Genomic DNA, 25,712 nt, shown 5'->3' on the forward strand with positions numbered 1-25,712 from the left:
GTGGCTAGTAACAAATTTTATTAAAATACATATACAAGGCATTAACAGAGGTCATAGAATAGTGTAGAGAAATATAAGGCTTTCTCAATGCTTTAGAACTATGAGAAAATAACTAAATATTTTACAAATTAAGTAATTTGACTTTTTTATTGTATTCAATTTTATAGAATTAAAACAGTAGAAAAATTATAACCCTCCGCTAACATCTGCAATTGGTCAAAGTAGATTTTGTTCTAGATTTCCCCAAATCCTATAAGAAGCTTGTGCAATAAACACTAGATATATCGTAGGCGTAGGCCACATAACAAACGAGTATCCTTAGAGAATGTTCGGGTGAACGTTTTATTTCGGCTACAGATGTAGGCACATGCAGCTTGTGAGACCGGTATCAGCATGATACAGCTTCCTGCATGGCGGATGACAACATCCGATTTTATTCATTACTTTGTGTTTCATAGAAATGCCTCAGCCCGACGCATGTTACTATAAAATATATTTGAAATGGATAATACCTAAAAGTTTATAATTGATGGTACCTACTATGAATGCATTGCTATAAATCGCACAGAATGGATAACAATATAACAAATTTCTCTCTGGCTGATGAAGGATTGATAAATAGCTGATGGATGCTGCATGTTACTGATAAAGTACATTGCATTCCCCAAAAGTTTTTTAACTGATTTAGACTGCATAACAGATCTTGGGAAATGATTATATTTTGTTATGTTTTCATTTATGCCAACGTCACCCTTGTTTGTTTAGTAGACATGCGTGAACAAGTTGTATATACCATGTGACTTTGTTGTAAAAACATATTCAAAACACATATTAGGGTTATTGGCGTGCATGTTTTCATATTGGTGTTATGTTCCTGTTATACATAAAACCGAGTGTTCTGGCTGAGTCGTGACGACACGAACGCGTAATAAAAATAAGACAATGATACGAAATAAAGATAATTCAATATACAAATTCTATGTCATGCCACATAATATTACGATAGAATATGTATTTTAAACATATTGTATCATCACTATGATTATAACAACAAAATTAATAACCATTGCAAAAAGTTTATAAAAAGTCCTCACGGCACACTTAGAACGTGGATATTGAAATGTCGTTTGAAATTAAAGATGACTACAACTTAGCAGTAACATTATATGAAAATTATTCGAAACCAATAACCCTATGCGTCGCATTGTTGTACAACTTAAACTGCATGGCGTGATATGTCATGGTTTCTGCTTTACGTGTAGGAGCAAGACCGAGCAGAGCGCGCACGCGAGCGCCCGCCAGCTCGTGCTCAGCTGCAGGTGTGGTTTGAATGCGACCTCCGCAAGCTTGTGGTGGTGCTCATCGCGGCTGACGACTTACCACCTCGAGACCACACTTTGGGATATGGAGATGAACCAGAAGCTTTCGCTAGGATACGCCTCCTACCTTCACTGTAAGTGTGACTACTTCTTTCTTCAGTAATCATACAGGATACTTACTTCACTCATATTTTTTTCCTAGAGAGAGCTGCCCTCCTGTAGAAACCGACCCAGCGTCGGCTTCGTGCAGCCCAGTGTGGAATGCTACGCTTAGCTTTGGAGGTCTTACAGCTGACCTGCTGGCCGGCCGCGCTTTAGAACTTACTTTATGGGATGCCTGCCCGGGCATTGACCCTGTTTTAATCGGAGAATGCACTGTAAGAATTTTTAACTATCTGTAAAATATGTCCTACTTTTTTAATGGTGTGATTTTTTTATAATTCATATGTTTTTGCAGATGGAAATCGAAAAAGCATTTGCAGAGGAACGTGCAGTATGGTGGACCCTGGAAGAGCGTGGACCCCGATCAGCCAACGCATCACCTCGCGGTTCGCTCACTGGTGCGCGTGCATTACGCCGCGGAGACTTCGCCTCCCAGCGTTCAGTGTCAGGTACCGAACGCGGATCCAACCCCTCCATGTATCACTATGGTCGCTGCTCACTTATCAACTTCAACGCTATTCTTTCTTACACCTACAACTATCAATAATCAAGCCTTAGCCGTACAAAAGAACGTGAACTTGACGCAAAAGATCCATGATCAAAATCTATACAGTGCTGGTATAAAATTCTAGAACCATTGAGTACCAATTTCTTTGCTAAAGTGACCTACCAGCTCGTATCAAACTGTATCGACAATTATGCTCACCAAAACGAATCCTGTTACGTTCGCGCTCTTTTATAACTCTTCTCATCGATTGTAGAATTAGACCTGTGGTCCCAGCTTTTCATGTCTCCCTTTGTCGACATTGTGTAATGTATCTATATTTATGTTCTAATTAATAATGTGTCTTTCATTTCCAAATGTAATCTGCTTCACTAACCATGCTTTTTTTGGATATTGTTAAATGTTTGTTAGGATGAAGTCAAAGGACTACGATTCGATGGCCCGTCGATACATACTTTATAATGTTATCAAGATAAGTATACACAATATACACAACTCAATTGAAATACCTAAATGTGATTAGTGAGTGACAACCATTGAAAATTTGATGTTTCGGTGTAAAAATATGCATGTAATGATGTTGGTAAAACAACTTGAATTATGATTTGGATCCGCGCTTAACGTATACCTTGACTTAGGATCCGTAGTTGTTTTGCCGCAAGGTCATAAAATATTGATGTTTATTATTCCTTTCAGACGACGTCGATTCCATCGGCGAATGTGCATCTTTACTGCACCCAGATCATGCGTGGGTTGGAGGGTCCAGGCGTGGCTCCTCGCAGTCAGAAACTCTTGAAGTGGAAGTTTACCAGCTTGGCAAAGATTTTTCACGATCTTTACCAGGCTCTCGTCGCTCCTCATTCCAACAACAAGAAAAGGGTAATGATATCTTTTACAAAATCTTTAAAGGAATGTTACTCCAAAAACAAATGAACTGGGAATTCATATTGATATTTATAATTATTAACTTTTTTAAACACTTGATGTATTACTTCCAAAGTATTTTGGCGTAATGCGAATGCACCAATGCACTAGAGGAACGGAGTACTGCACTAGAGCCAGGTAAGTAATACCTGTAGGTAGTATATTAGTGACGGTTGTGTAGAAGGTGGTGGCGATGTATCGCCGGCGATGAGTGCGCGACGCAACGAGCGACGACGTTCGTCGTGCGTGCGACGTGATCCTGACGACATACTGCGGTCCTTGCGCGCTGTCAAGGGAGAGCTTGGACGCACGCTCTCGCTCTCCGGGTCCACGGCCAGGCGTAAGTCTCTCACTTCTATTATACCCCCTCACAACATATTCAAGTACCCCAATAAAAATTTCAATAATGAAAAAAGGATTTTTTAGCTACTCGGATGTCGAAATAAATAATGAATTGCTTTCGTAAAAATAAGACATTTTAATTCAAATTGTTCCAAATTGTTTATCTTTGAGTTTCAGATTAAAGATTTCATTTCGGATATAAACTTAAAAAATATGGCATCACTCTGTAATTGATTAGCAACAATGTATTCTTCCTTTGTAGATTCGACCCAATCACGATTAATTATGTTCTTTATTATACTTTTTTTTTACACAATTACTATACTATAACACGTCCCTTTCGGCTTGTTGCCTTAAAAAAACCATGTGCGATAATAAGGTGAACCCGAAATCTGTAAAGTTGTCCAGTTGGATCCCCCCAGATATCACAGAAATCATTAGACAATGCGAACATTGAGGGTAGTACTGATTTGTACTGTGTTGTGCTTGTTTGGTCAGCAGCGACGGACCGTTAGCACCTCGGTAAGCGACTGCTCGTTCGTGCCCGCGCCCGCGCGTACTCCCCAGCAGGGTTTGTTCGTGCGCGGTGTTGGTGTACGCGATCCCTTGTGACGTCCGACGGCCGCCAGGTCCCGCCTGTCCACCCTGCCGCCACGGCGAAGTACATTAGGCCCGTTCGTCACGCTCCGACTGCATCTGACCAGCCAAGCGGGGCAGGGCTCGCGGGCCTGGTGTGCCGCGCTGAGTGCCAGGGTGGACGGCGGGGCACGTAGTAGCATGGGTCATACATCGCTTGCGCGGCGGCCGCGCGCACGCACCGTTGAATGTGGCTGCGCCCGAAGCTTCTCATCACTTCACTGTGTCTGTACTGTACTGTCCTGACGCATGCCCGGCCGCGGGCGATCACGCTCACTTCATCTGTCTCTGTGTTCCGTCTGTTCGGCTGCCCGTCTACGTTCATCTTGATGGCATTGTGTCGCCTAGGATGTTTGGTTTCATTACCTCTACGAATGTCACTCATTGTTACAAAGCGCATCTATTAGATTTCTTGTAAATATAATTTATTATCCTATTATACTTAGGCCGTAGTTCAGTTGACGTTTTTTCAATACGTTTTATTTACACTTCGAATAGGGAAGTAGAAAACAAGTATATCAAGCGTAGGTCGCGGTCGCGCATGACGTAGCAGACACTCGCGGCTCGCCGAAGCCAGCGGTGGCATGAATTATGTTTCGGTACTCCTCCACAAATCGCAAATTTTCCTAAAACTCAAATAAATGGCTGTTCATGACACGGAATGCTTACCATAATAAATTGAGGAACGCTTCAGACAACTATTAGAATTCGACTCCACTCTTGGCTGCACACGATATTACGCTTACTCTTTCATTTATGTGTTTAGGAAAGGAAAGATTCGATTCTATGTGAACGAAAACATTTGGCACGAAGCTGTTTGACGTGCTTATTTTATGTAAATGTTTATTTTTCATCATTTAAGTGTTCGATTGAATGGTTTACTATCATTTTGTACTTTGGTTCTTGTTACTTTTAAATGTTTAACCAATTAGAGTAAAGTTATATTTTAAAGCCCGCAAACCGTATACAATGAACAGAAATGGACTATCGCTGTAAAGCGAAAGTACGGGCGGAGCACTTTCGGTGTGATAGTACGTTTTATGTGAGTGGTGCAGGAACGGCCACGGGGCGTAAGGGCAGCATGTGGGCGGCGGTGCCGGCGGCGGCGGCCTGCGACGCGCTGGCGGACGACGACGACGCCGTGCCGCTCGGGCCCGGCCAGCTGCCGCCGCGGAACGCTCATCTGCCGCCATTGCACGCCGAGATCAATATTAGCATTATTATGATCAAGGGACAACTGGAACTTGAGGTTCGACATTAAGCAATAACAACTAATTACTTCTAAAAAAAGTACTTTGTACGACGATAAATTAACAAGTTAAGTACTTTAAATTCTTTGATAAAAATTAAAATTATTGTTGCTCCCCAAACAAAACAGGTATCTCACGCTCGTCGCGTGTATGGCGTGAACGGTGAAGTACCGGACTCGTACGTCAAGTGTTACCTGCGCGATGGGGACAAGTGGCTGCATAAGCGCAAAACTCGCGTCATCAGGCGAACTACCGAGCCGCACTTCAAACAGACGCTCAAGTATCAGGTACAAGTAAGAACACGTACGGGTTTGCCGCACTCTTTTAATCTATTTTGTAGTTTATCAGTAACATGTCTTTTCATCTCATAACAAACTTACAGTACAATCTTATATGTGTATATACAGGGGATGTCTCTAAAGTCAGTCAGTCCTAATAGCATCAAGTGATCGACAAAGTTCCAACTGTTATCATAAAAAAATAAAAAGAAGTTCTACAGTTTTTTCTATGAGAAATTAAAGTATAAACCACCCTATTTTCGCCAGTTACGTTATACAGCCCATATCATAAGAGGCGAGTCTATTATCTACCACATGTCGGGCATCAAGTTCAGAATAATAAGATATAGAAATGACCTCCTTAAACAAGTTGCAGTTACACAGTAGTAATGTTAAAGATTATTTTATAAAGTTTCCTGTTATTTGCATGCATTTTTTCTTCATTTCGAAATTACATTTTTATTCCATTTAATTGGTTGTATTTTTGGCAGATATCTTATATAATAAATATGACATAAATGTAAATGTTTAGGCGAGTGAGGCGCTGGGCCGCACCCTAGTGGTGATGCTGTGGCAGCGCTGCGGCGGGTTCGAGCACAACCTCGCCCTGGGAGGTGCCGAGATCTGCCTCGACAAGCTCACGCTCCCGCAGCGCACGTACGGCTGGTACCCACTGTTCCCTGCCACCTCGTTCGCCAACGACGAGTCGCCCGACTGATCCAGGGAGCCGTCGCCGGAGCGCCGTGATGACAACTAGCGCACCTCGACGGCTCGATACGTTCCATGAAATAATATGATTGTATTTATCTCCGCCGTGCATGTTTATCATACATATTCGCCCACAATGCTGCAAGTATTGGACTGATATACGTGTTTGTTGTATTTATTCCCTCGTTGTAAATACTGTGGTGTAGTACAGATCACAATGTATGTAACATGACGTTATTCTTTGCTCATTCAATTCACAGTCGAAATAACAAGGGCATTATTATATTACTGTGTCCAGATAAAAAAATGATTCCCCCTGATTCTGATCTGCCTTCATAATAGGTATTCTTTCAGGGCACGACTTAACAACACCATCTTAGACTGTAGTTTAATGAAAAGGAGCTTATTGTAGAAAAGTGCTTCAAGTTTTTAAGTGTGTATGTTATGTCCAAATGTGGATGTGCCTAATAAACGATTAGGCCTTTGATATAGTAATTTATTATTAGCTCAAGGGATATTGTATTTTATTTAAATGAAATGTCATGATGATCGTGCTTAAACCTGTAAAACGCATGTGTCTGTAGCAGTTTTCAGTTTAACTTATAAATGTGTAATTACCGTATAATTCAGGACATTCAGAATATTTAGCTTAGCACAATACACTGTAGAACATTTCATGTGCAGTACAATAGACTATATATACCTACTTTATAGATATAAGGAAACAATGTGCGATGTATAATGTATATCTCTTGGTAACTATCACTATCACTTTCACTAAACTTTCTTAGAAAGTTTCGTACAAGTTAGAGAACATTTTTCTTCTTGACTGTCATGTATCTTAATGGAATATTAAGTAATCGTTAGTGTCAGTACATATACCATTGTACCTATTTCTAAGTATTTAGATATTCGAACCAACACTATCTTATAACATACGTCATCTAATAAACCCCAACTTTGACACTTTGCCTTATATGATTAATACATTTCTAAAGTTATTCTAGTAAGTAAGCGCGTCTAGGTACTATTCTTCCAAGGTTGTGCTTTAGTGAATTTTCCAAAGTATACCTACTTGTTTTACAAATCATCACTCTATACCAAAGTGGTAAAAAATCATTTCTTCGTGTCAAAATTCTTATTCTATGAACTGTAAATAGTTATTGTGAAATTATTTTTCAAAATTTTCTACGCACAACATTTTCGTGATAGAATTTATAGTAAATCTTTTATAATACCTTCATTCAAAAAATATGTACACGTTTCTGACAAATACCTTTATAGTACATTTCAAAGATGTTACAATATTACGTGTTTAGAAATCATGTCATAGATGTAGACCAGACATTTCTGCATTGTAATATTGATGTGATCTGTTTATATTAAGTAACGAGTGTAGGGCGAGGGCGAGCTAGTGGCCCTTAGAGCGGCACCGCCTAGCGACACATCCATATCGCGCCGGCTCGTTTAGTTAGAACACACAAACTCATTTAGTAGATATTTTAATATTCGTGAGATAAATGATATTTTGATCATTGGTGTTAGTAACAAACTACATATCCTGTGAGAAATACCTACATATGTAATGTAAAATATATCTTGTCGAAATCTGTGTTCTTCCAGTGCTATCATAGCTTAGTGGCTCACCCGACAATATTTCTCTTGCTTACAGTCACCGTAGCGCGGAGAGTGCACAGTGGCACTGACACACGGTGACGTCACACGCGCCATGTCAGCGCCACTGTCACCAAGTACTCCAAAGAGTTTACGGTGCATCGTTTTATTTTATTTATCGTGGTTGTACATTTCCCAAGAGAGAGACGTATTTATTAGAGAGATCTAAATATTCACTTATAGATTAACTACTTAAATATTAAAATACTCGAATAATTCAAATGCCTAAATATATATCAGGTATTAAGTATATTTTTACACTATAATTTTTGTATTCGATTAAGTTGAACAAAATATACATAATATTTATAAATGTATCAATGAAAATCTAGATATTTAATAATGTAACTATCAATTCTGACAAAGTGTTAGGATCGATCTACTTACGCTTATTATCTTGATATGTTAGAGTAAAGTAATATTCTTACGTAAGTGACGTATGTATGTAAAACGTAATCTATGATGTGCCTCGATGAGCCCCGATACCGGCGGTCACACGTCCCGCGCCGTGCTCGCCACAGCCCGACTTGTGATGTGGTATCGGATATCATACTATGTACCTTCCTTACTTTAGCTATAGTTATATATCGTTACTTCCTAGAACACGATCATTTCCACATTCCGTGCCTTGATATATGCTGAAAATTACTATCGCTTTCACAAGTCTCTGCAAATATTACAAATAACTTTTTGGCCTAAGCAGCAAACACTGATTCAATATACGTATTCAATAATAAACTGACACCAGTTTATCTTGCACCCACTTTTCAGCTTGAATCATAGGAACGGAATGAATCTCTACAAATACTAGTACGTAACAAATACATATGTGTGTCAAAGTATATTATTAAATAAATGTGATAACAAATGAGTTTATTATAGCGATATAAACAACAAAAGGTACGTTTTATTATTTCCTAAAGAAGCCATTCTTTTGCTTTATTGTGCGGATATGTAGCACAAGGAAGGAAAATATATCAAAATAAGGCAAGACGAGAGAAATTATTTCAAATCTTTTTAATATAAAAACATACAATAGTAAGAACATATAACTATTTGCAAATCCACCCGATTAAACTAACATATCTTATGCGAACCCTTTATCTGTTTACTACCTTAAAAACACATTATTTTAAAATGTTACATAATACGAAACAGAGAAAAACAAACAGTTATTAAAAATAATGAACTACAGATGTAACTTAATTCTTGACTTGTACGTACCTATAGAGGATCAGCATATGTTAGTGCGTCATCAGAATGTCTACACGTGATGGTAGTCTGCTGGCCCGCACCAGGCCTCCACGTGCTGCAGTAAGGCGGCTGGTACACCTCCACTACGAGATGCACTCACTACTCGAGACCACCATTCACGGTTCGCACAACGACCTTGACATAATTCAGGACTTTGTATTTGAATAGTACATTGTGTATCATAAACGTAAAAAACCTGCTGTTTAAATAAATAGAAACGTTAATTTGCACTAGAAAGTCAACAAGTAAAGTATCATATCATAATCATCAAAAATTCAGAAAATATCTCACACAATATCGGGAAGTACTTCGAGGCTGACGCGTTGTTATCATAATATAATGTATAACATCATAGAGGCCATGTTTAATTAATGTATCATAACGTGCGAGCTTCGTCGAGCCGCCACTTAATAAGGCTATATGTCATCAGCGCCCCGACCCGCTTCGGGACGGCTTCGCGACACCCATAATTAATCAACTTGCTGGAGACCCGATGTATGAAAAATGATTTGTCAAAACAACGATTATAAGGGTTTCGTAACAAAAGATTACTTGAACGCTACATGCATAATTATATTTCAGATTGTGCCTAACTCCTACGTCAGTCATAAAGTTAATAGTCGTTAAGAAGTTGAAGCTAAGGAAATGATTTAGTGACCTTTGTCACCCTCTGAACTTTAGTGACAGTTTCGTTTTGTCAAAGTGACAGTACCATTCAAACTTATTATGCTAATTTATTCAGTTCTTAAGAATAATGTGAAAACTTACCGTTAGTAAAGGTGACAAGTCTGGATCCTAGTGGATAACCGGTAACCACACAGCAAGGCTCGGTATCAGCCACGCTGGACGCGTACATACCGCGTCCATCAACCGGTAATGTCTATTAACAACGTGTTATAAAAAGATAAACTTCATCTTTTTATACTAATAGCGTATGATTGGATATCTTAAAAAATATACATTATTATAAATTATCGAGATTATTAGATCAAGACCTCAATCATCAATCGATTCTAATCAAATTATTGTGCGAGTTAAGGCTAAACCCGTTAAGATGTTTAAAAATGTTCATTCACCGAGAAATAACTCTTACTAAAACGCAAAATAAATGGAGTCTAATTAGTAACTCTGTCTTCCAAAACGATGAGGCGTAATCTGGCCACAATTAAGTTAACAAAGACCAATTAGATTTACATCTCAAATCGATTTAATACTTCTAAGTCAAGAGACATTATAAAACTTTCGTTGTTGGGAAACTCGTTATTAAAAGCTTAAAGTTTTAGTAATCCCGCGATCCTCACGAGATCGCTGATCCGGAAACTCTCAGTGCGATCTAAATAATTTATGTGAAGTGTCAAGTTTACAAAGTTACTTCGAAAATGGAGATGGCTGTGAGGTTAATGGAGGAGTAATATGAGAATCTGTTTGTTATGAAAATGTTCACTGAACTTCACATTACGAGTGCCGTGGTCGTTCAGAAGGACTCCTATAACATTTTATTTGAATGTGAACATTAAACGACCACTTAAATGTGTAGTAAAGACGATTTAAAGAAATTGAGCTCTTACTGAACTTGTTGTAGAATTTATCGCACTGATTTATGCTACTTTTTGTGTAGTTGTTATTTCTTTAATGGTCGTTCCAGTTTATAGAATGGTATTGAAAGAAAAATGTACTGGTGGAAATGAAGTGATTGGGTAAGTATTTGTTTGATTTATGTGTTTTGTAATGAATTGCCAATTACCTGTTCAACGGCTTGGTCCATTGAGACCGCGAGTACCCACTCCCGAGCATCTTCGAGTGCAGCCCCACGTACGCAACCACTATCCAGCAATAATGGGGTGCGACTCCAGTCAGTGCACTCTGTGAATATAGTTACATGTACTTACTTATATAGGGTGGATTTACAAATAAAAGCGTAAGTAATGAAAGGGTAATACCAAAGTCAGTATAATCCAATAGATGCGCAGAATCATCATCGGCGGCTTCTGCGAGATCAAGACAGCGGTTGAGCAGTACAAACGCCTCACGGGCTCCGCTTGGTCCTTCCGCACGAACCGCCGTACCGCTAGCGTAGTACGCTATTTTACATAACAAGAAGAGAATGTAGATATAAAATCGACGAGTTATATTCCGTAAAAAATAAACTTATATCTACCTATAATATAAAAATGGAATGTGTTGCTAAGCGCAAAATTCAAGAACAACTGAACCAATTTCGCTAATTCTTTGCCAATAATTCGGAGAAGGTTACCTATTATGTAGAAAAAGTTAACAAAGGTAAGTAGAAAAACAAAGGTGAAATGAATTTCACGTGGTCCATTAAATAAAAATTAAGTAGTAAGTAATAATTTATTAATTTATTGTCCCATCATCAATTGTACAGAGTGACATATATAATAACACTTAGTAGGGACTGGTCTGTGATAGGTAATACCTGTGAGAGAGATCATCAGGCCACACTCTGGAGACACAATAAGTCGTCATCCCTATTCAACTGAGACGCGTAGCTCATCGATTACTTTGCGTAGCCACTTTGCTACGGCCGTAGCTTATCTGCTACGATGCGTAGTTCGTCTACTACACCACGTGCTACGTCATTACTATCTACGCTACAATCGCAGTTTATCTGCTACGACGCGTAGCTCGTATGCTACTACGTGTACGTATTAAATGACTACGCGCGGGTCGCCACATGTTACTGCAATAAAAACTAATAATTTTAGTTTTTCCTTACCTGCATCAGCAACTATGATGTCCGTGTATCGAGGTAAAGCTCTCGCTGCTTTTGGCGCTAACAGGGGCACGTGAAGAGCTAACAATAATGTTATTGCCTACAACAAACAAAACAATTGAATTTCATTATTGCTGCCACATGTTGGTCAAATGATGACAATCATAGAACAGCCGAGCACGAAATTTATGTTCAATAATTGCATGGGCTGAGCAAAATAAAATTAAGTAACACCAAAACTAACCTGTAGTGCTCGATCCTCAGCCCCCGCTACTATCATAACAGCGCCGGCATCCTTCAACGCAGTCACTGCTTTGGGTGCAGTGGACACTCGCAGTAAGAGCTCACTACACACTGCTTTAGCCAGAGGTGCATCACTCGGAGATATAGAGTCGATACCCGATTCATTGCCCAAGTATTGACGCAACACGTCCAGAACTTGTGTCAATACCTCTGGAGCTTCTTCACTTTCAATGTCTAGGCCTTCCATGCGCTGTTAGAAAAAAATGCAATGTTACTTTTTCAGTTACTGTTTAAGAAAAAAATTAGGTGACCAAATTAGATTCACTTCTTGCATTTTAATATGATGATACGATATGCTATTTAATGTAAGCACTGTAGGTTTAGTCGTACAATCTTCTAACAATAGTCAAAACCAGACAGCTAGTTGATACTATCTGATAGTTTCAAGTAACGTTGACGTTGAAAATAAATAGAGCGGAAGTTTCGTTTTATCCGAAAAGACTTGCCTTTTTATGGCGTAGTCAACAAAGAAACTTCACCACGTTATTAAGAGAGTATCATAATTTAATTTTAATATTTGCTAGGTCATCGTTTTGTAAGAACGTAGCAGTACATACGGGGTGTGCCTTGAAGAGATGTGCTGCGTATCTGAGCGCGTAGTGCGGCGCGGCGCGGCCGGCGTGCGCCAGACAGCGCTGCCAGTGCCCGGCGCGGGCCAGGCGTTCCAACGCTTCCGACTCCGCCTCTACCTCGGCCTCTACTTCGCGAGGCGCTTCTATCTCTTCTTCTTCGTATTCTGTTGATGTTCCTGTTTCAAATGGATTACAGTTACTTAATTTTCAGTGCATTATAGATTGATTTCTTTCCATTACTTGATATTTAAAATGTTAAAGTTTTGAAGGCTTCTATAGGTTTATTTTGAAGTACAAGGTCTTTATTAAATGAAGTATTTTACCTGGAGCTTCATCATCAGCTGAATAACCTTCAGTGAGAGCCGCTCGAAGCTGTTCTCCGATATCGCTCTGACCAATTGCAGCGAATCTAAACATGAGATAAGAACAATTATACCTCTAACATTCTCTAGTTTATTAAACGAATGGCCGCAGGCAAGACTGGTATCAAACAAAGGGCACTATACTTTTTATTGGTTTTCGGTATTTCTCAATTACAGCTTAACAATAAGCTGATCCAATTGAACTTTCAACACAACCTCAGTATAAGAGAAAACAATTTAAACATCGGAACCCTGTCCCTACTCTATGCCAAAAATGCATCTACCACGTATCTCAAAGTACCTTTCAGCGAGCATATCAGCAGCAGCGCGGCGGCGGGCATCATGTAGATGGTCCCTCGCCAGCCTGGCAGCCCGTAGCGCGGCGCGCTCTGCCAGGCGCGGCGCGTTGTGCGTGGCGGCGGCGGCGCTGGCGGCGGCGAGTAGAGACACGGCGTCCCACCACTGCGCCGCGTCCGCCTGCTCCGCCGCGCGCTGCAGCAGCGCAGGCACCTCGCCCGGCACCGACTCCTGGCTCGACCGGCTCTCCGGGACGTACTCGCGGGACACGCGGGCCGCTTCGTCCCATAACTCTGTTGTACAAGGAGATAATAACGTTACATCATTCGTTGATCCGCAGCCGACATTTCGAGATATCTAAAGATGATTATTTAAACCCTATTTTATGGAATAACAGGGCAAACGAACAAACGAACCCGGCATTAAATGATCAGCACCGCCAAACCAGACCAGTAACTCAAGGGCTTTATTAAATTAGTTTCGAAATAAAACTTACCCAAGTCCTTATAATGTTGCACTACTTCACGAGGTCTATTGGCCCTAATCATGAGCGTCTCAAACTGCGGTAGGTCTCCACGCTCAGCAGCTGCCCTAGCGCCTTCCACTAACACTTCTTCAACCTTAAAAGAAAATAAGATTATTTACAAATGTTTACAAATGATTGTTCACAAATCTTGAAAAAATTACCGGTTGGGGAAATTACGCGAAAATATTTTCTATCCGTACCGATCAAACAACAACAACTAAAGCATGAGTAACCGAACGTTCCGTTTCCCGTAACTTCGTATCTACGTATGATATAAGATAACTAGGTAGTTTTTAGTCAGTAAGAATCTGTCAGTTCCCTTTGCCTTCTCTCAGGCGAGATGCTCCATGAGGATTTTCTATAATCAAAATACACAGCAATAAAACTCACAAGTCCTAAACCAATAAATATAATGCTAGCTATAACAGTAGTATCTCACCAGAGTAGGGGCATGTTGCTCCGCCAGTGCGAGTGCCCGCTGATGTTTGCCGTGCTGCAGCCACATGCGCACGGCGTGCTCCGCGGCGCCGGCGCGGAGGAACGCCGCCTCGGCCTCTTCTGGCTTCTCCTCCGCCAACGCCGCCGCCTCGGCGCGAGCCACCTCGCTCCGAGTCATGCCTCCACCCAGAGAACATAGCTCCATTGCGATGTCCCAGCTTCATTCATATAATTAGAGAAATAAAGATAGTGTTTGGAAATATACTTTAGTGTTATACAGGTCATCCTTTACCAGAAAAGGGAAAAAGACTTAATGCTGTGTCGTTATTAAAAAGTTTTTATACTTTAAGAAAATTTTAAGTCTGATGTAGACATTAATAAAACTGATAGGTAATTCTGGTTATCTGGCTAGTATTTGAAGAAACCATTTTTAATACCATCGAACTGGTTAACATTGAAAATGTTCAACAGATAAATAGCAAAGAATACGTTAAGAGTCGGTACCGTTGTGCCTGCAGCGCCCACCGCGCGCCGAGCGCGGCGAGTCCCCGCGCCGCCAGCAGGCGCGCGGCCGGCGCCCCGCCCAGCGCCGCGGCCCACTGCAGGGCCACCTGCACCACGGATTCATATAATGTACGGATTTGTCCATCATTAAAAAAATATTTCTACAATTATTTCAACAAACTTAAATCACTTTTGCAATTTTTAACCATGATGCCCACGCCCAAACTTGAATTACGCACAAGAGCGCGTCTGCATACTTAAGCAGGCACAACCCTATTTTTAATTACTTTCTTAAATGTAATCCTACTTAAGAGCCTAGATTACCTAACTACATACCTGTTGTTGGACCCCACTGGGTGCATGCGCTCGCGCAACTCGTTCTGCACCTTCCCATTGTCCCGCAGAACGATACATCTGTATTGCACTTTTCCAATCTCCTATATTAAACAAAAGTATATGTTACATTCCTAAAGCAGTTAATTACAAAAAGTGTCTTATTATTCACGTTACATTTTGTGCCCAATTACAGTCGAAAGAACTTAAAAAGTCTGATTGCCAAAAACTCATATTTGCAAAAACAATAATTTTAAAAGTAACAATAAAATAAAATATATCGATAACAATTGATTCAAAAACAGTATCGCCACTAACCGGCCTGTATATAGTAATTCTCAGCAGCGCGCAGATCTCCCGAGGCGTGTAAAGCCTGCGCGACGTGTCGCCGCGTGGCCTCCAGTAGCGAGGCGCGGTGCACTGCCACCAGGCGGAGCATCGCTTCGTACTGAGATGCCTCCTGGTATTATACACCGATATAAGATATAAAGTTAAAATATTACGACTACAGGTTTATTTTTTAACGAAGCTTAATGTTACTGAGTAATAAAAATACATTTAAAGACGGAATTCCTTAAATACATTATTATCAAAAGATATTAATAAAAAAGTTTAATTACAATAGATTTATCATAAGACTAGCTTCTGCCAGCGGCTTTGCCCGCAATCCCGTGGGATAAAAAGTATCCTATCACCCAAATCTGTCCTATATTCTGTCTGTATACCAAATTCCATTAAAATCCGTTCAGTAATTTCAGCATAATTGACGATCAAACATCCAGACAGACAAACAAACTTCACATTTATAATATTAGTGTGAACTCGGACTACAGTTTTTCGACATTAAATATTACTTTAATACAGACGAAACAAATCGCACCTTATACATAGAGATAGCTTCATCAGGCTCTCCAAGGCCGATGTATATCTGCTCAGCCTTCCGCAACTGTCCGTCCTGCCGCAGTTGTTGTGCGAGTGGCATGTAGATGTCCCGGGTTTGTTCCTCGGACAGTTGTGCGGCGGCCAGGCGCAGTCCGTCCGCTACTCGGCCGGCCGCATTGTATGCCCGGACACAACGCTCCGACATACCGCACGATACTAGCACACGTTCTGCCGTCTCCCATTCCTGGATAACGATCATGCAAATATATGTATAGCAAGGTTTTTTGTGTAAATTGTGATACGAAAGTAATTCGGTGCCTCAGAAAGTACTAGTCATAATATACATGTGTTGTTGTTACGAATAATAAAAAGTCCAAAAACATAAAAAATATCGAAGAATAAAGAACATGTGAGTGAGTAACACACTCGTGCTGGATTGTGAAGGGCAGGTATAGGCCTGAGTCAATCACTCCATATAACATACATACATGTGCACATTCGACCAATTTGGTTAAGAATCTGTGCTGAAAATTTATTAAAAAAAGATCAAAAGATTTCTCTAACGCCGCTTCATTATTTTCAGTAATTTCTTCATAAAGCTACAAAACTTACTCGAGTTGAAATAAAGTGATCACCAAGTCTCTCACACTGCTCTCTGATAGACTCCTTATCGTCTATAGCCTGAAAATTACAATAACCTAGATTAGGCAAATATTTAGCAAACATAACCTCATCAATGTAATATCCAATCAGCAACAGGTGGGCGATTCAATTATTTATCGGTTGGGGCCATCCACATTTATCGAGGTAATTTACATTAACCTTTATGTCAATATCATTTACTCTGAATCCAATAGGACGGCGATGAACCCTGGTAAACATATGAAATTAAAAAGCTACAATACTGGATATAGAAAAAACCGTTACTCTCTCATGGTCTTCCTAAAAGGTTTCGCTGTCTTTAAGCTAATCTTGATCTCGTTAGATCCATAGTTTGTCTGTCTAACTTAAAAGCTAGAATGGACCCTAAATGATTAAACTATTCATCGTTTTACTTCTATCTATAGCATATAGTTTGAGATAGTGTGTGTGCGTAGAGACATTGGGAGAATGTATTTCCCGTATCATCGTTCCACGTATGAGACGAGGCATCGTAGTAGTTTTTAGTCTGTGAGAGAAGAAAGCCTTGTTTGGAGGAGACAGCCCCCATCATCGTCCCTAAGAAAAAGGGCTCCGTGATAATGTTTCGTGTTGTGGTTCCTTCCATAGGCGTTGCCAGTTTGGGGGTTCAAACCTCCCCAAAAAACGCGTACCAAGACATTACAGAGCGTTATGTTTCTAGTTAGCATAGTACATCCCCTGTTTGGCAAAGGTCTGTATGACTACCTATGAATCTGTTTATTACATATTACATAAATTGTTTTTTTTGTCATGTATGAAGGAAGTTGAATTTCTTGAACCCCTCCCGAACTAAAACCTGGCTACGGCTATGGTTCCTTCAAAGGCATGTTGTATGTGTACCTGTAGTATCTGCAGCGCCTTCCGATGGTGGTGCGCGGCGAGCGCGGCGTCGAGCGCGGCGCGCGGCTGGCCGGCCTCGATGAGGTGCGGCACGGCGGCGCCCGCCTGCCGCGCCCCCACCAGCCACGCGCCCCACGCACCCTCCAGGCGGGTCACCTCGCCCGGACACGCCTGACCACCACCACGTTACACATACAATACACACTCTCAAATACGTCATTACCAATTATCATGTTATCGGCATCTTCACGTAATTGGTTGACGAGGAACTCGACTAGTTTTAAGCCATGCTAGAAACTCATATTCTACTGACAGTAGCAGCAAGACAATCGCCGCGTCGTGTGTCGCAGGATGCTGCTCATGAATATGAGCCTCTAACATGCCTTGAAACTAGCCGAGTTCCTTGTCAAACAGCCTCTACACGTCAAACAACAGCCTCTAACATGGCTTGAAACTAGTCGAGTTCCTCGTCAAACAGTTACGTAAGCTGATAATATAATAATTAATTTAGTATGTCTCACGAAAGTTATAATAAAATTTTGACATTCCAAGTCTCGTAATAAAATAATAAACGTTATTTTGTTACGTTTGCTTAAAAATGATAATATTTATCTGAAGTGAAATTAATACATTTTGTATTTACAAAAAACATACAGTCGAACTGAGAACCTCCTCCTTTTGGGGGGAATCGGTTAAAATATTAAAAATAGCGCTCTGAAACAATATTTCAAAACAACGAAGTACCTCTCTAGCCAGTTGAACAGCTCGTGCATAATTATTTCCCTTGGCGTAGTACTCGACGGCGGCACGAGTGTCACCTTTACGCTCGGATATTTCGCCCGCCGTCTCCCACCATTCTTCCTAAAAAAAAAATACAGCTAGAAATGACGTATTTTTGCTGCTTGCGTACAGTGAAATTACATATTCGTACGATGTTTAATTTCAGAAATGAATTACATGAGAGAGAGAGAGATTTATAGAACCATAATAAGTAGATTACATATGTTGTAGTCAAATTAAATAAAAGTAAAACTAGTCCCAGAGAAGAGCATCTAAGATTGAACCATTTAAGATGTTGTCATATGAGTAGATGTACTCCTAGAAAAACTGTCCATTATGCTTTACCGCCGTATTTATATGTATAATTAAGTTGTATACACAGCTGTATATAACTCCTTTGGTGTTACGGGTGTGGCTGGGCGGCGCTGTTCGTTTACCATCAGATGTCTGTGCCGCCTGCTCATTTGCCCCGTATTCCATCTATACTAATATTATAAAGCTGAAGAGTTTGTTTGTTTGTTTGTTTGAACGCGCTAATCTCCAGAACTACTGGTCCGATTTGAATAATTCTTTTTGTGTTGAATAGTGCATTTATCGAGGAAGGCTATAGGCTATAAAACATCACGCTATGACCAATAGGAGCCAAGCAGAGTGGGTGAAACCGCGCGGAAGTAGCTAGTAAAAATTAGAACCTGTATGAGCTGCGTATGTACGGCGTCCAACAAGTCAGTGTCCCGCAGTAGCTGCGGATGCAGCAGCAGCGCGGCGGCGGCGCGGCGCGAGCGTCCGCCCCGCAGCCACAGCCGGACCGCGCCCGACACGTCGCCCGACGACGCCAGCACTGCGCCCGCTTCACCTAGCCGACCTTGGCCAATCACAAAATACATGATAATTATTAGCATATACATTCGAAATTGCTGCCGTGCAACGTGTCACGGGTCCGATTCCCGCACGAAACAACTCTTTGGGTGATTCTCAGATTGTTGTTCCAAGACTGGGTGACATGTGTATGAAACTATATGTTTGTGAACACATCCACGATACAAGAGGAAATTCTAGTGCAGGGCAACGTTAAATAAAACTATAATGTAGTAAAAATATTACAAATAATTAATCAAAAACACAAATTCAAAGTTTCACGGTAACAACCCTTTAGGTTTGTTAGAAACAAGCGCAAACCTAACCCGCAGACTAACCTTGTCGACTCTGGCGGTAGAGGGACCATGTAACTTCTGTATCATTTGGATGATTCAAACCCAAGCCCCAAGGTTTAATGTCCAAAATACGTGATAATAAATAATAAACATTAATAAATTGTACTCTAGAACAACCCACTTACCAGTAGAAGTCAAATAGTCCATGTGTTGTTGTCTGAGCGAGGCCACGGAGGCGCGGTCGGTCCTCTCAGCGAGTGCTATGGCTTCAGTCCACTTATTGAACATCTTGTACATGTTCACTGCCAGCTCAGGCCGACCTGCTCGACGTACATAACATTCTTCTGCCGCTGATAAATCTCCCTCGAATATTGCTAAACGAGCTCGCACTAGGGCGTTATTTAACCCTGAAAAATACCTTTAGTTAAAATTGATTAAAATACAAGATTTATTTAGTTTAAAACTGTTTGAAATATGTCACTTATTAAGTTATTGAATAATTATCTGACTTGAATGTCTCGTAATAACATTTAAAGCAATAGCTTCAGTGTACGCACCGACAGTAACATCGCCGTCGCCTTCATCGGCAGCCAATTCGACTGTCTTCTCCAAGTAGAACGTACGAGCTACATCATCCACTTCTCGATAACATTTAGCAGCCAACTACAAACATTATGAATGTTTTAAAGTTAATCTAAAAAGTATGTATTGTAATGGAATAAGCAATATTATTATTTTAAAATATTGTATTACTTGAACATCATCATCGGCGAGTGCACGTTCAGCCAGCTGCCTCCATAACGGAGCCACGTCCGCGTTGTTACCGACACCGTCCAAGTACCGCGCACACCCGGCTAGATCACCGCTACGAAGAGCATTATCTACAGGAATCAACAAAAATTAACTACTAAACATTTTCTTACAGTAAGTAACTTCTAACCTCAGAGTAAGCCAAATCAACACAATATTTAATTACGACAGTGAACTTTCTCTACCATAATTTAAAACAAATTGGCTACGACCGTAGCACGGCGTAGACAATTGCTACGCAGTGCTACGGTCGTAGCAGATAATAGATCTGCTACGCGGCGGGTCACCGCGTCGCCCCGTAGCGTAACCGCGTTCGTGAGCAGTGATTAATTAAATCCTACGAAATGCTCTATTAGCGCTCCGTTTCAATGATTTATCTCTATGATAAACATCTACATTGTACTAAATACTGGTTTCTGAAAGGCTAATCAATTAGTAGTAAGTAATTTCAATATAATTACAACCTATTTCTTTTAATTTATTTTTACTTACTAAAAGCGAGTCTATGTTCGTCCAATTGTAAATAAGGTAGAAGTCCTCCTTCTAGTACAACACGTCTTGAGATCACTTCGACGGCGACAGCACCGCCGCATTCTGCCATCTCAACACTGCTAGGGTCCCAGGCACTGTACCTAAAATTTAAAGTATGTTTAACTAAAGTGTATTTTAATGTCGCATAGAGACAATATTTTTATGTAATTAATGGCGTACTTACCAAACAAGCAAATGAGTCGGTGTTTGAGCTACAACTGCATCACTGTTTTCTATCCACTGCACGAAAGACACTCCACTTGCTATGATTTCCTACAATAACAATATTCAAAATATATCAGCCTCTTTAAAAACCTCATGTATTATATACTTCAAAATGTCTAAATTATACCTTTTCTCCATTATCAAGTCTCAATAAAGCCAGTCTTCGCCTCGTGTCTCTCAGTAACAGTAACTGTCCACTCTCGTTCAACTCGAGCCAGTCCACGCGAGCCTCATGCCACCATTGACCCAACTGAATACCTGAATAAACATGTAACATTAATATTTATATAAGTTCGTTCATTAAAATGTATTAACCAAAATTAACCAAATGACTGCCTCGTTGGTCTAGTGGTCGCAAGTGCGACTGCCGAACAAGGGGTCTCGGGTTCGATTCCCGGGTCGGGCAAAGTATTACTGGGCTTTTTTCGGATTTTCGAAAAAATTCTCAGTGGTAGCACGGAGTCTGGAATTGTGTCCAGGATATGGCAATAGGCTCACCCCCTATTACATGGGACTTTAACACAAAATGGTGAAAAAGTGGGTGTACATTATATAGCGGCATTACGTGCCGTAATGTGCACCTCTGCCTACCCCTTCGGGGATAAAAGGCGTGACGTTGTGTGTGTGTGTAACCAAAATGTCAAACAGTTAAACCATTCGTTAACATTAACTTAACTATAAAATTTTATTTTTACACGTTAATATTTCAACATTATATAAAAGGGTGACCAATCCATGGGCTGGGCGGCGCTGATCGCTTACCATCAGATGACCCGTTTGCTCATTTGCCCACTATTCAATAAAAAGTGAGTGGAGCATTCCCATGCGTCTGCACTGAGAAGAATCATCAAAACAAACAAAGGTTAGTTAGATTCGTTAAATATATTAATAAATAAGAAATAAGATTAAAACTAAAACAATGTTTTGAGTCCTACCAGTAGTAAGATCGACCACAGCAATGGTCTGCCTGTCGAGTAAGTAGGCGAGGTGCTTGCGATCACCTATCTCCGTACCGCCGGTGGCACCCTCGTTTATACGCACGCTCAACACGTGAGGATTTACACGCTCCGTCCGTACCTATAGAAAACCAATATCATGATAAACTTGTCATCATTTGCCACAAGCTAAATAACGTTTCTTACCCGTACGAAAAAGCCCCGCGAGACGTCTAGCTGTCTCTTTCTTTACGATAAACTTAAAACTACTGGACAAATTTTGATGAGCTTTAACCAAGGGACAAAATTATTCTTGAGGCGGGTTTAAGTGTATAATTTGTAACGGTTTGAGTTTCGGGGTCGAAGCTAAAGGTGAAAGTTAAATACTTATTACAAGTATCAACTAATCTTACCGTATGTAACACTTTATCAAGGCCATATTCCACAACGCTTAATTCACCCGCTCGATGCAATAGACAAGCGCCTCCAACGGCTGCGTACACCCTCTCACCACCTCCAGACCATGGGATCTACAATATAATCCTTTGTAATTAATATTGAACCTAATTAACAAAGAAATAGAATGCACAATAGAATGGCTGACAACCTCACTAGTCAAACCCCGAGCGATATCACACAATATCAATGTGGAGGTGGTACGACATACAGCGTACCAATCGTTACCTGAAAATGCAAAGTCAGAATTATTTGGGACAAGATACAAGTTAACCTCCGTACTCAGAGTAATTTAATGGTTAAGGTTACTAAGGAATAGTTTAAGTAATCATTTATCATTTAATCATTAAATGTGGTAGTATGTGATCGTAACTAATTCTTCTAGGAACTATAATTTTTAATTGTGAAGATTTCAATCAATCTCTAAGTATTCGTCAAAATGTTTCGTGCTTATGACAATTCAGGAAACATACCGATAAACCTCACGTTAAATATATCGGGCGCTTGTTTAGTGGTGACCGTGAGGGGGGGAGCGTCGTTGGCCAGTCGTGACAGAACCAGTTGGCGACCACTCACATGCTGCACCTCCACTGAGTCACGCCATACCCAGCGTCTGATACAAATACATAAATAATTAATTAATTAAGCAAACATTACGTGACAAATAAAAATACATATAGGTATGACATATAAAAACTTGTTGACAACCCTATTTTTCCTATTACTCTGATTAAAACTCGAGAACAGATAGAATATTTTGGCTAAGCTTTTTTAAATTCTATCATTTGCTGGGTGAAAAGCTACTTAGTCAATAAAGTTGAAAAGATTATTTTACTAGTTAGGATAACACTATGATCTCCCATTAACCACGATAGTCGACTGTAGGTCAATTCACTAAAATTATCTGACTTCATGCAACCTTCGTAGGTAATCTCATGATTTTCACAAACAACACAACAAAGAGATACCAGAGTACTAGGTATCAATTACTATACCTCAACACAGCCTCAAGTTGTATAACGGCTCCGGTTTGTGAAGCGATTGCTAGCTTGGTCCCGTCCCCGCTCCAAGCGAGCGCCCGCGCCGCGTACAAGTTAGGTATGTTCAGCATAGACAGTTCTACTCCACCAGACTCCTTCAGCTCGCCTACTAAGCACCCGTCGAACACGCCAAATGCCACCGTCTATAATTTTTAATTCATCATTTGATGCTAATAGAAGCATTATGCTATTTCATAAAACAATAGTACGTACGACGACTATTGTTTTATGAAATAGAAGTTTGAAGCACAGTAAAGTAGTAGTAATTATTAAATTAAATATGATTATTTTAGATTTTAAAGTAAATTTGGAATTGCGTCGTTTACGGCAATAATCTTAAATCTTCTCTTATTTGCCCTCAATTTCCATATGCCTACACTTTCGGGAATTAAAGAAAATGCGTATATTATGCTCAGAAACAATACTTTGATAAATAATTACTCCTCTTGCTACACATTAACGTACCTGTCCTGAAGGACTGGGGGCTGCAGATATCAAATCGCGTCGATCAGGCGGTAGTTGAGGCTCCAAGCTGCGTAGGAGAGCCCCGCGCTGTGCTTCATACACAGACACACGACCGTCACAAGATCCCACTATGAGCTGTTTTTATAAAATGAAATATTGAATACATGATAAGATACAATGCATACTCCATAGGTACTGAAATCTAGAAAAGCAAAAATCGAATTTTGGTGTATATTTTATTTTAAGTTTCGGTTAGAAGATGTCTCTAGACACGACCATATAACAATACAATACAATACAATATTTGATTCCTCTGTTCACAAATAACTTACATAAGGAGGCAGTAGAACAAGTGCAGTCGGAGGTAACGCATATCGCAATAGGAGTCGTCCGTTGAGGTAGAGAGTGCCGTCAACATGACCTGACGCGAGAGTGCCCTCTCCGCCCCGAGCCAACGACACGCAACAAGCGCTTCCCGTCCACATACTACTGCTCTTGTTACTCTTACAATCCAGAGATCTACAAAGTTTGATACACAGTTATAACGCCGGCCTAAATGCAATGAAGAAAAAATACTTGATCTGGATTCGTTTTTACTCAAAAGTTCAACAAAATGCTTTTTAGTACCTAGATACCCTGAAGATTTCCGAGATAAAGTGCGTTGTAAACTTATAATCTAACTACTCTCATGATACAAATCCTGTACGGTCTTTAGTTTTTAGTTTTTCTTCGATTATTTACCGCCGTAATAACTATCACTACACTAATCGAAGTTTTTTTAGCAAAAGCTTACATCCGCGTATTAAATTCCTCAATAGACAGAGAAGTTAATAAATTCGATGTTATTTCGTCACCCACCTTATCTTTCCATCAGTTGTGCCAGTATAAAACCCGTTGTCTGCTGGTAACAGTGACATGGGTGCACCAGTCAACGGAAATTTGTTACAGATCACTTTCTTCCCGCTCCAATCAGCTCCCACGCGGTATACGAACACCATATTGTCACTCTGAGCCACGCCTAGCAGCTCTGAGTTCTCGCTGAATGATAAGTCTAAAAAGAATTACGACACCTATATACCTAAGCACGGGTGTCCTATAAAAACTGCCAAAGGGAATTATCATTGCTGTGCCATAAAACTACATTCTGCAATCCGCTTCTGCCAAGCATGGAGATAATGGCCAATACGTATTTTAAAGACCCGTAGTTTAACAGGGGATTGTTACAGGCTATTGGTGAATATAGGTAAATTTCAATAGGTAATATTTCAATCTGTGCCCCAATGACTGTACCTACGTTCCTTTGTGATTTTACTTTCGTATGCCTATGTATGTATTTCTTGCTTGTATGAACACTTACTTGTAATAACATATGACTTTTTCCCTGCAGCAGGATCAGCGGGTTTGGTGGCAAACTTATCTCTCCGTGTTCCCTCACGATCAAACAACAGCACCAACCGGTCGCATGTCGCCACAGCTAGCTTTATATTGTTAGGTGACCAGCAAATGTCTGCTATTGGACTCTCTGCGTCCTGAAATTTAGTTTAACCATGAGGAGAATGTTATAAATAAGTATTTTTTTACAATACTTGCATACTGCAAGTTCAAATGAATCAAATGAATAGAATAATTAGTAAAGATCGAGACCTGTGCTTCCAAAAGAGTTTTTGAATACTTCAACTTCATTTTTTGTGTAGTTGAGAACAATTTAATATATTTTCAAATTGCGCAGTTATAATCAATAGTCAGTGTCAATCAAAGTTTTGTTGTGTTGTTATTTATTGATAATGGTTGC

General features: G+C 40.2%; 2 protein-coding genes across 9 annotated transcripts in view; one reads left to right on the forward strand and one right to left on the reverse strand.

Annotated features, from left to right (window-relative positions):
• The window catches only part of LOC118272352 (regulating synaptic membrane exocytosis protein 2), a 97,950-nt gene extending 89,253 nt beyond the window's left edge, over nucleotides 1-8,697 (forward strand). For 3 of the 8 annotated variants that reach the window (XM_035588785.2, XM_035588780.2, XM_035588782.2), the window contains 8 exons: nucleotides 1,263-1,453; nucleotides 1,522-1,696; nucleotides 1,777-1,930; nucleotides 2,683-2,865; nucleotides 3,092-3,250; nucleotides 4,944-5,137; nucleotides 5,267-5,431; nucleotides 5,949-8,697. In XM_035588785.2, the coding sequence (XP_035444678.1) occupies nucleotides 1,263-1,453; nucleotides 1,522-1,696; nucleotides 1,777-1,930; nucleotides 2,683-2,865; nucleotides 3,092-3,250; nucleotides 4,944-5,137; nucleotides 5,267-5,431; nucleotides 5,949-6,134 (1,407 nt within the window). In that variant the 3' untranslated portion in view covers nucleotides 6,135-8,697. Of the gene's footprint in view, nucleotides 1-1,262; nucleotides 1,454-1,521; nucleotides 1,697-1,776; nucleotides 1,931-2,682; nucleotides 2,866-3,091; nucleotides 3,251-3,750; nucleotides 3,775-4,943; nucleotides 5,138-5,266; nucleotides 5,432-5,948 lie in introns of those variants that run through there. The other 5 variants (XM_035588783.2, XM_035588786.2, XM_035588784.2 and 2 more) reach the window with 5 other exon arrangements.
• Nucleotides 8,698-8,799: 102 nt separating this feature from the next.
• Nucleotides 8,800-25,697, reverse strand: LOC118273837 (intraflagellar transport protein 172 homolog). The gene is made up of 35 exons (XM_050693558.1): nucleotides 25,565-25,697; nucleotides 25,278-25,449; nucleotides 24,779-24,971; nucleotides 24,253-24,439; nucleotides 23,921-24,055; nucleotides 23,411-23,598; nucleotides 22,889-23,028; nucleotides 22,567-22,643; nucleotides 22,373-22,489; nucleotides 21,960-22,101; nucleotides 21,152-21,282; nucleotides 20,984-21,072; nucleotides 20,761-20,900; nucleotides 20,212-20,339; nucleotides 20,016-20,121; nucleotides 19,644-19,865; nucleotides 18,997-19,169; nucleotides 18,269-18,385; nucleotides 17,525-17,695; nucleotides 16,616-16,684; nucleotides 16,002-16,247; nucleotides 15,440-15,581; nucleotides 15,125-15,225; nucleotides 14,789-14,895; nucleotides 14,286-14,502; nucleotides 13,817-13,940; nucleotides 13,325-13,613; nucleotides 12,985-13,070; nucleotides 12,647-12,837; nucleotides 12,031-12,279; nucleotides 11,790-11,886; nucleotides 10,993-11,133; nucleotides 10,797-10,915; nucleotides 9,821-9,932; nucleotides 8,800-9,187 (listed from the first exon to the last, which is right to left on the reverse strand). Exons 1-35 carry the CDS (start codon nucleotides 25,601-25,603, stop codon nucleotides 9,063-9,065), a joined length of 5,082 nt encoding a protein of 1,693 aa, XP_050549515.1. The 5' UTR covers nucleotides 25,604-25,697; the 3' UTR covers nucleotides 8,800-9,062.
• Nucleotides 25,698-25,712: the final 15 nt, after the last annotated feature.

Source organism: Spodoptera frugiperda, chromosome 4, assembly GCF_023101765.2.
Source record: "Spodoptera frugiperda isolate SF20-4 chromosome 4, AGI-APGP_CSIRO_Sfru_2.0, whole genome shotgun sequence".
Lineage (NCBI taxonomy): Eukaryota > Metazoa > Arthropoda > Insecta > Lepidoptera > Noctuidae > Spodoptera > Spodoptera frugiperda.